Source organism: Saccopteryx bilineata, chromosome 2 (genome assembly GCF_036850765.1).
Source record: "Saccopteryx bilineata isolate mSacBil1 chromosome 2, mSacBil1_pri_phased_curated, whole genome shotgun sequence".
In the NCBI taxonomy this organism is placed as follows: domain Eukaryota; kingdom Metazoa; phylum Chordata; class Mammalia; order Chiroptera; family Emballonuridae; genus Saccopteryx; species Saccopteryx bilineata.
Genome location: NC_089491.1, coordinates 324,376,370 through 324,386,719, shown reverse-complemented (window position 1 = coordinate 324,386,719; position 10,350 = coordinate 324,376,370). Strand labels below are relative to the sequence as shown.

Below are 10,350 nucleotides of genomic sequence, written 5' to 3'. Positions count from 1 at the left end.
TCAGACATGACAAATGCTCTTTCAGTAATTCCACACTTCCCTTACTTGCTCTTTAGCAAGAAGATGCCATTTCGTAGCATCCCAGAGCTACTGAACCTCAACAGTAAGAGGGAGGCCCAAGAATAGTGAAAGTATCTCAGGTAACTACAGAAGTGGTCCACAATGAAGCTTTGGGATCAGCCTTAGATCATCTAAGTATTTCTTTCGATCAGGCTTCTGACAGGTACTTGAGAGCAGAGATTTTGAGAATGCACTTTCTGCTGGAAGCAGTATTATACAAGGAACACAAAGCCTGGGTAAATTAGATCCGTTATTCACATATGTGACCTTTTATAAGACATGCAACCCTGTTAACCTTCAATTTTTGAATCTTCTAAAAGTTCTCAAAATAATCATTAGATTTTTACACTATTAGAAAAATAAAATCAAGCTACCAAACCTATGATTCAGGCAAAAAAATGTTTATTCAGGAAAATGTAAAAATATTTTAATTTACATATCATATTACAATCAATCAATACAGAGTCAAAATTGTACAATTACACACCCATAAAATTCCATGTCACGTCAGAATAATCAGTTTCTGTACAAAGATTTACAGATGTCCAATGTATATGTAATTCTCTTCAGTGTGCTACTGAGTTCAGAGGCTCTGCCCGAATATTCCCCAAATCAAGCGCAGAATCTGTTTCTTCATCAATTTCTCCAATGACTGCACTGCAATTTGTAGAGAAGAAAAAAATGAGTTAAGACAATCTTCATTTCTGAATAAACCTGAGAAGACAAAGTAAAAAGGACTTCTTATGGTGAAAACAAAACTTTTCATGAGGTCAAGTGGCAAAACTCAAGAAGGAATCATTTGAAGGCAACGTTATTACAGAAACCAATATTAAAGGACATATTTCATATAGTGATTGGATCATAAGTCTTTAAAGGGAAAAGATACACAAATGGGATAGATGAGATCCAGTGTGTCCGTAAAGTCATGGTGCACTTTTGACCGGTCACAGGAAAACAACAAAAGATAATAGAAATGTTAAATCTGCACCAAATAAAAGGAACACTCTCCCAGTTTCATACCTATTCAGTGCAGTTCGATGTGGGCTCACGCACAGATTTTTTAGGGCTCCTTAGGTAGCTATCCCGTATAGCCTCTACAGACTCGTCACTGATTGATGGCCTACCAAAACGGGTTTCTCCACCAAACTGCCGGTTTCCTTCAATTGCTTATCCCACTGAGTAATGTTATTCCTATGTGGTGGCGCTTCATTATAAACATGCCGATATTCATGTTGCACTCTGGTCACAGATTTGAATTTAGCGAGCCACAGAACACACTGAACTTTCCTCTGTACTGTCCACATCTCGACTGGCATGGCCATGGGCTGCTCCGCTGTATACACTGTGTTACCTCATTATCATCTACGTATGCACACATGCTGCCACATCATCCTACAGCAACTGGGAGGGTTTTCCTTTTATTTGGTGCAGATTTCCCATTTCTATAATCTTTTATTGCTTTCCTTATTGCTTTCCATTTCTATAATCTTTTATTGTGACCGGTCAAAAGTGTACCATGACTTTATGGATACACTATATAACAACCTAAAATTTCCAATTCTATGATTTCAATTCCAGGAACTATTTTGGGGCAGTCTGGGGAGAGGGGAGTAAATCACAAAATCACTACTAAAGAAAGAAATAAAAACATCTATTATTTAAGTAACTTCAATGAACTAAATCCATCAATGGCATATAGCAGTGGTTTTCAAACTTATTGAAGTCAGGGCACATTTAAAATCCTACCAATAATTTACATATCATATTACAATGAATCAATATGGAGTCAAAATTGTACAAGTACACACCCATAAAAATTCCATATGTCACCTCAAAACAATCAGTTTCTGTACAAAACTTTCTATCAATATATAGGCGCACTATATACAAATTTCTAAGAAATATGTTATAATAATTAAGTCAAAAATTAAAGAAAAAATATAAAGTCCAAGCATGCTTTTATGGTAATTAATTGAAATAAATACGACAAAATTAAATTTATTCTGACATTAAAAAACATTTTTATGTTATATTTTTTGAGTTACGCTTTTTAGAATTCGTAAAAAAAAGGGGTTAAAAAATAAAAAAATGACAAAAGTTATCTTTTTATATATATATAGATACATTCTTAGTAAGATTTAGTAAATTTGGCAGGTCCCAGCACGAATGTGTTAAATTTTTTCATTCTTGTGTTTATGAGAAACATGAGCCTAATGTGTCCCAGCTATTACTTCAATGTTTGGACATATATTTGAAAGGCAAACTCTCATTTCCTCATCAATACATTAAAGAATTCCTCTTTTTACTCTTAATTGTGTTGAGTGCAGAAAACCCCCATCATACATAGCATCTTAACTTTACACCAAACAAAGGATAGAAGAAACTTGCCTCCAGTCTTTCCAGGGAACATGGGGGGTAGTGTAAACAATACAGCACCACAGCTTAACAGCCTTTAGCAACCTAGTCAGGCAAGTGAGGTGGGGGAGTTGGGCAGACTGTCAGCTTACAGCCAATTCCCCACACCTCTATCCCCCAAAAAATCTAAACTCCAAAAACCCTGTTGGTTTTTTGGTCCCCAACAGGCACATATTTCTCTGGAATAGGGCACACCTGGAAGTCTTCTAGGACACACACTTTGAGAACCACTGGTATATAGTATCTGTTAATGATTCTCCTGATTTCTCAGTTTACTCAATTTAAGTTCAAGATCAAAAAGTAGTTTTTTTTTTAAACAGTAATTTATTTATTTATTTATTTATTTTAGAGAGGGGGGGGGAGAGAGAGAAGGGGGAGGAGCAGGAAGCATCAACTCCCATATGTGCCTTGACCAGGCAAGCCAGAGTTTTGAACCGGCAACCTCAGTGTTTCCAGGTTGACGCTTTATCCACTGCGCCACCACAGGTCAGGCCAAAAAGTAGTTTTTTATATACAAAATTAATAGTAGTAACAACTACTTAAGTAACAAATGATTTTTTGATATTATTGGTTAGAGTTAAAGCCAGTAATTTTTTCCTTAATTCAACACAAACATAACATCTATAACATTAATAAACATGTCATGAGTCTCTAGCTGGATATAGTCATTGTTACACATTCAGACCACAAAACATGTATGGAATGTTATTTCACTAAAAATTGGTTGTTTAAATTTGGTTTTAATGAGAGTAAATTCTATAAATAAATAACTCTTAATACAGAATTTACCCAATTACACTTTAAACTCTATAAAGCCTTCAGTTCTCTAATAATATAAAGTACCAACCTGGGAAAATACAATTTTCTCAATATAAAAAAAAAGGATCTCAACTGCACCCTTAAAAATTTAGTACCACTTGAAATCCTTATGGAAGGAAGTGGAGTGCTGGTAAATGTTTTAAAACCAGCCATCTAAAGAAAAAAATGGGGAGGCTAGTTCACAGCACTTACTGACATCCATAGTACAAATACTCCCACAATGGCCAATTTCAAGCTACCAAGAAAACATCAATCAACCAGCCTGCAAAACTGATAGCATCAATTTGCTTTTGTGAGCCAGCGGAAGCTGGCTTCAGCATACTACTGGGTCTACAGCAAAGTTTTTAAAATTGCAGTCCAAAAATAGTTTTCTTTTGATTTTTTAATGCAGGAGAGAAAGCTTCTTAGAATCAATTATTATATAGAACCCCCATTAAAGAATCAGTGTTCTGGTCAGGGGACTGGGCCCACCTGTACAGCCTTCCTCTTCTTTGCAGCTCACTTTATAACTCTGCACCTCAATGTCATTTCTTCAGAATACTTTATAAACCCCTAATATTTTTACTAAAGATCAAATAATTTAAAGATGATTTTCGTAAGATAAACAATTCAAATGAACAGTATCCCTTCATTGTCTATCTCTTGCCTGTCCCTGCAAATAATCAGAGATCTTTTGTCACGCTTCAGCCATGCTTTAATTCTGTACGATACTCACTAGAAAATGTGATTCAACAACTTCCTAATTGCTATAACTGCACTAATACAGTAGTAACTGGCTACAAGTGACTATTAATTATAATTAAAATTTTTTAATTCAGTTCTTCAGTCACTCCAGCCGCTGTCCAAGTCCTCAGTAGCCACACATGGCCAGTAGGGTAATGCAGAGAAACAACATCCCCACCACCTCCAAACGCTCTACCGAACAGTTTGCTCTACACTGCTACTGACGTTTCCTAAATAGCCACCACCAAAATATCTTCTCAAACTGTCCTATTAGTGTGGACAAATTAACTGAGGCCACAGCATAAACAAAGAACAGATTAAGTATGCCGATTATGCTAAGTGCTTGTTTGTAAATTCAGCTATATTATAGAGCATGAATCATTTAAAATTGTTCATGCAGACATTTCAAATCCTATCTCTGGTACCAGAGAAGTATGTTTATACTTCTCTGAAATAAGGGGTATTTTAGGAAAACATTCTAAGAAGCCTCTGTAAGTGGTCGGTGTATGACAGGACCCTTTCGGGATCCTCTCCAGGCCATTTACCCACTAAAAATATGGCAACTCTCAGCGGATAAAAACCTCTTCTGCATATAGCAGAGCAGTACACCTAAAGTACATTTAATGTGTCTTTAAAAAGACATATTTGACTTACACATTGTCACCTCTTACGATGTATAACCCTAGGACCACTTGTTCTACTCCTTGTGAAGAGCTGAACACTCGTTCATGGCTTTCATCCAAAATCAAATTAATGGTCTGGTCAAAACCTTTCAGTGTTCCCTGTAAAAAAAAAAAAAAAAGTTCAAGAATAAAAGATATATATTCTGGTTTACTTGAATGTATAAATTTAACCACAGAACAATTTTACTTGCTGGGTCTTCTAAGAGAAGTAGCTGATTTAAATATAAGTCCACTGTAAAATAGAATTTCTTTTTATAATTAACAATTTTCTGGCACAAAACATCTCTTATTTTAAGACATAAAAAATATGCCATACATCTGACTAGTGTGCCATGTTGTTGAGAGTTACAGAGGACATCTATGTACCAGTGTATTTCCAAGAATGTCGCATAAAAGCCCAGGTAGTCCTGTCCAGGAGCTAACTTTCTAAAGACACAAACTAAAACAACTAAAATTTAAGGGAAAAGTATATAGGGCTCAGCAAAAGTAGGTTTACAGTCGTTCGTAGGGAAAAACATATAATACAAAAATAAATTGTTTCACATACAACTGTAAACCTACTTTTGCCCTCCCATGTGTGTGCGTGTTTATGTGTGTAAGCATACCTACCAGCTTATAGCAATGTGGCACTATTTATTACTCATGCTCCATACTAGTACTAGGCCCTGTGCTAAACACCCTGCACAGATTATCTCAACTATTTTTTTATTTACTCTTTGAAGTAGATATGAAAATTAAGGCATAGGGAGGAGGTTAAGTACTCTCTCACGGTTTCATAGGTAGCAAGTAGTGGAGCTAGGACAGCTTGTAAGCCAGATAACTGAACTACTACTATGAAAAAGCTAATTTAATTTACCGTTGACAGAGATTCAAGTAAGTCCCATAAATAAGTACAAACTTCAACTGTTGTTAACAGCTAACACTTAATGAGTACATAATATTTGCCAGAACTGTTTTAATGGCCTCACATCTATTTACTTTTTGGATCCTCCTAATCACTCCCTAAGGTGGATATGAACATGACTGCAAAAATTAGAACCAAACCTTGAAGAAATGCTCAGATAAAGTTCTATGGAAGAATCCTATGCCCTGACCGATTGGCTCAGTGGTGGAGCATCAGCCCAGCATGTGGAAGTCTTGGATCTTGGATTTGATTCCCAGTCAGGGCACACAGAAGTGACCACCCCACCCCTGCAGTCATGGTTCGACTGGTCCCAGCGCATCAGCCCTGGACGATGAGGATGGCTCCATGGAGCCTCCATCTCAGGCACTAAAATTAGTTCATTGAGAGCATGGCCCCAGACAGGCAGAGTATCAGTCCCAGATGGGCAGTGCATCAGCCCCAGAAGGGAGTTGCCGGGTGGATCCCAGTCAGGGGCGAATGTGGGAGTCTGTCTCTCTATCTCTCCTCCTCTCACTTGGAAAAGAAGAAAGAAAAAATAAGAATCCTGATTTTGAATAAAGGAAGACGTGGTACTAGCAGAATACATTAACTCAGACTACTCAAGTTTTTGAAGAAACATCAACTTATATTGGTTTTGATTGTGTAAATCTCTCAAGCTCACTATTAAACTGTCTCATGTTTTGAAAATAAAGATATATAAAATTGGATTGAAATTAAGAGAAAATGATGACCTAGAACTTGGAAAAGAAACTAAATACAGAGTACTTACTATATTACTTAGTAAACAGCAATCACACCCGTACAGAGCCTCTTGGCTTTATTTTAAACATAACTGTTCTCTCAAATGAATCATGTGCCAAAGAAATCCATAACTACCAAACTTTGTACTCAAAATGCTTTTTAAATAATTTTCCTTCTTCTATAAAATTAAAATAATTTTCCAATTCATTATCTATCCTGTTAACAAAAATGGAAAATTTAAACTTGCTTTTGCAAAATAAAAACCTATTTGCAAATATTTGTTAATAGCGTTAGGATTCTCAAAGTGTTAAGATTAAAATATTTCAAACTGTCCTTGACAAAATATAAAGTGAGGTACCTAAAAGAAAACATAATTGTTCACATAATTAAGAATGAAGGAAGGCAACTGGACTTTACTTTGGAGTCAAATTCAATTTAAATCTCAACTTGGGTCCTGCCACTTATTACCCGTTGCTATGGGAAAGTGGCTCGCTTTCTCTGAGCTTGGTGCCTAACCTAGAATACAGGGATAATTCTTCTTCACAGAATCATACTGAAGGTTAAATGATAGATATAATGCATGTAAAATGCCTGGCACATAATCTAATTTAAGAAATGGCAAAGTCTAACACTTTGTAACAGTCATTTAAGGACACACTGAGAAAAATGACAAGGATTAAATAGAAAACAAGAAACAAAATATTAAATGATATGAATTAGATACAGTTAAAAAAAAATAGAGGAAGTTTAGTAGTCTTAAAGCTTTTTTGAAAGCAAACAGCTGTATCAATTATAAGTGAAGAAGGGATTAAGTGGCCAAAAATTCTGGGATAAATTCCTCAAATCAAGGTACAGGTCAAGAAGAGAATCCAAGACTTTTCTGGAATTAAAGGGATACTGCAACAAACAGACAAATGAGATGGAATAAATGTAGGGTCATCATTATAATTTGTCCTTACAGAAGACAAGTCATACAACCTAAGAATAGTCAAAGAATATTAACACCACACAAGCCTTAAATGTTCATCATTCTATATAGGTAGTACCTAAAATCATTTAAAAAGTTTCTAAGATGCATATACAAAATCTCAAAAAAATTCTATGATTCATGTAGTGAATATCAAAGAGTGGAAACAGAAAACATGGACGAGGAAGATAAATATGACATACAGGCAGCCCTGGTCGGTTGGCTCAGTGGTAGACCGTGGGCCTGGCGTGCAGAACTGGGTTCGATTCCTGGCCAGGGCACACAGGAGAAGCGCCCATCTGCTTCTCCACCCCTCCCCCTCTCCTTCCTCTCTGTCTCTCTCTTCCCCTCCCACAGCCAAGGCTCCATTGGAGCAAAGATGGCCCCGGCGATGGGGATGGCTCCTTGGCCTCTGCCCCAGGCGCTGGAGTGGCTCTGGTTGCAACAGAGCTATGCCCCTGGAGGGGCAGAGCATCGCCCCCTGGTGGGCAGAGCGTGGCCCCCTGGTGGGTGTGCCGGGTGGATCCCGGTAGGGCGCATGCGGGATTCTGTCTGACTGTCTCTCCCCGTTTCCAGCTTCGGAAAAATACAAAAAAAAAAAAAAAATGACATACAGGCAGATAGATATCTGCAGACTCGACTGAACCCTGTCTGAGGGCACAATCTATTTTGCATCCTAGCTCCTAGATGCTTTGTAACTTATACTCAACATTTCATAATAAAGGAATATTAATAAAGAAAAATTACATTTACAACAAAAAAATTAAAGTTTCTAATTTCTTCAATTCCTTGTGACAATTACACAACTAGGAAAGGAAAAAATGGAAAAAGAACATCCTTTTCTGTATGTGATCTTTCAGGTTAAAAGCTGACTCACGAGGAATCTACCATACAGGTATACGATATTATAGTGCACAGGCATTAGAGATCAGAACTTCTACAGAGGAATACACAACCAATAAACCCCGAGAAAGCAGAGAATGAATATGCCAAATACTTACCACTATCATTCTCCCGTCAGAGGTAATAACAGCAACAGTTCCTGATTAACTGAATCAAGGAAAGGACTGCTTAGGGAATGCAAACTGAAAACTTAGAATCTGGTAAGAAAGTGGCTTAATTACTAGGGAAAAAAATGACAGAATTAAGAGACAACTATGCAACACAAACACTACATTCGCATCAAAACTTAAAGTTTCTAACTTCCTTAATTCCTCTGGCAATTATGCAATTAGAAAAGGTAAAAATAGCAAAAGCCTTTTCTGTATGCGATCAGGTGGAACCTGTCTCAAAACAGCTGGGATGTCTGGTACTCTCTCACTTGGAGCAAGTCATCTCCCGCTTTTCTATACTTGTTCCTTCATCTCTAAAATGGTTCAGAGCTCAATTTACGTTGAAATGATTAAAAGCGTCATAAGACAACGTCTTCCAAGACTTGGCTTCTGAAATTCAATAGAAAAGCTATAATCAAGTGTCACAAGGTAGAAATCTCCTTTGCATCATTAAAAGTCTTTAGTATTAAACTTGTGTCCCACACTTGATGTGAAAACAATGAAGCGTTTCTGGCCTGACTTTAAATGGAAACAAACAAACCAAAAAAAATGCAAATAGTACCTGAAGACTTCACAGAGCCTTTTTCAGTCACTGCCCCGTGTGACGATCCATTAAGCAGCACTATTTCCATTCTATCAACAAAGAAGCTGAGGCTCCAAGGGGCAAAGGGGCAGAAATTCAGTTTGTGCACCACCCGTCCGATGCTTGCTGCCCTCGATCACGAGCCAAGCCCAGAACAGACCGAGTACGGGGACCTACCGGCTCCCGTCGCCACTGGGGCTGCCCCCTCGCCCCAAACTTGACCGCACAGGCCCCCAGGGAAGAAGTAAAGGATCCATCAACAGTTGACTCCTACACACAGGGACAAGTTCAGAAGAACCACATTTTGAAAGGTAAAAATTAAAAGGCGCCTTGGGCCCACCGGCGCCGCGGCGCGCTCCAGCCCCGGGCGGGACAGGTGGGAGCTGGCTCTTTAGCCCCGAACCGGGCCGCTCAGCGGCCGCCAGTCCCAACCGCCCGCCGGTCCAGCCCCGGCCCCCGCAGCACCGGCCCTCTCCAATGAAACGTGGGCCTTGCCCCACTCCGGCCCGCGCCGGCGGCTGCCGCCAGAGGATACGGTTGATGTAGTTCTCCAGAGCGGAGGTCATGGCGCTGGTCCCAACTCTCCGGGACCCTCAGCAGCGCGGGCGGAAAAAAGACCAGATTCAGAATCAGTCGCCCGCAACCGACTGGCTGAGGCAAGTATCGCGGGATTTCTCACAACGCGGCTTCAGCAAGGCGTGAGAGTGTCAAACCAGCCCATTGTACCCATGGGTCCGGTGGGACACTGTTAATGCGCGTGCGCAGCACCTTTCCCCCTTTTCCGGGCGGTGATCCCGGAAGTGGAGAGAGTCAAAGGCGAGCGGGAGGTCCGCTGAGACGGAGAACTTCCTTAGAGGTGCGCTAGGAAGGGAACAATGGGAGAGCGAATTCTGGCAGAGGGAAGGGCAGTGCGTGGAAGTTAAGAGGGGAAAGGGTTGAGAAAAGCCTGGAGAAACAGAATAAGGGGTTTTCGTCACAAGTGAGGTAGAAACAGGTGCTGGTCCGTGGACGGGTGCTGAGGGGAAGTGGGAGTCCCCAGTTGTCCACGCACGGGCTGAGGGTTAACCCTATGGCTCACAAGCCGGCTGTGGCTCTTTCGTTGGCTGCATCTCGCTCGCAGACAAATCTTTAATAAAAAAGTAATAACGTTAAAAATATAAAACATTCTCATGTATTACAATCTATTCATTTCCTACCACTCATGTTCATGGTTGCGGATGGCGGGAGCCAATCACATCTGTCCTCCGGGACAACACCAAATTTTTATTGGATAATGTGTAACGTACACGGTCATTGTATGGCTCTCACGAAATTACATTTTAAAATATGTGGCGTTCATGGCTCTTAAACAAAAAGGTTCTCGACCCCTGCTTTAGAAGCTGAGTGGCCTGGGAAAGCTGCGT

At 39.4% G+C, this 10,350-nt stretch overlaps 1 protein-coding gene across 1 annotated transcript; it reads right to left on the bottom strand.

The window, feature by feature from the left end:
* Positions 1–445: 445 nt before the first annotated feature.
* Positions 446–9,677, bottom strand: LSM8 (LSM8 homolog, U6 small nuclear RNA associated). Its single transcript, XM_066255245.1, has 4 exons — positions 9,483–9,677; positions 8,314–8,354; positions 4,672–4,799; positions 446–717 (listed from the first exon to the last, which is right to left on the bottom strand). Exons 1-4 carry the CDS (start codon positions 9,511–9,513, stop codon positions 627–629), a joined length of 291 nt encoding a protein of 96 aa, XP_066111342.1. The 5' UTR covers positions 9,514–9,677; the 3' UTR covers positions 446–626.
* Between the last annotated feature and the right edge of the window lie 673 nt (positions 9,678–10,350).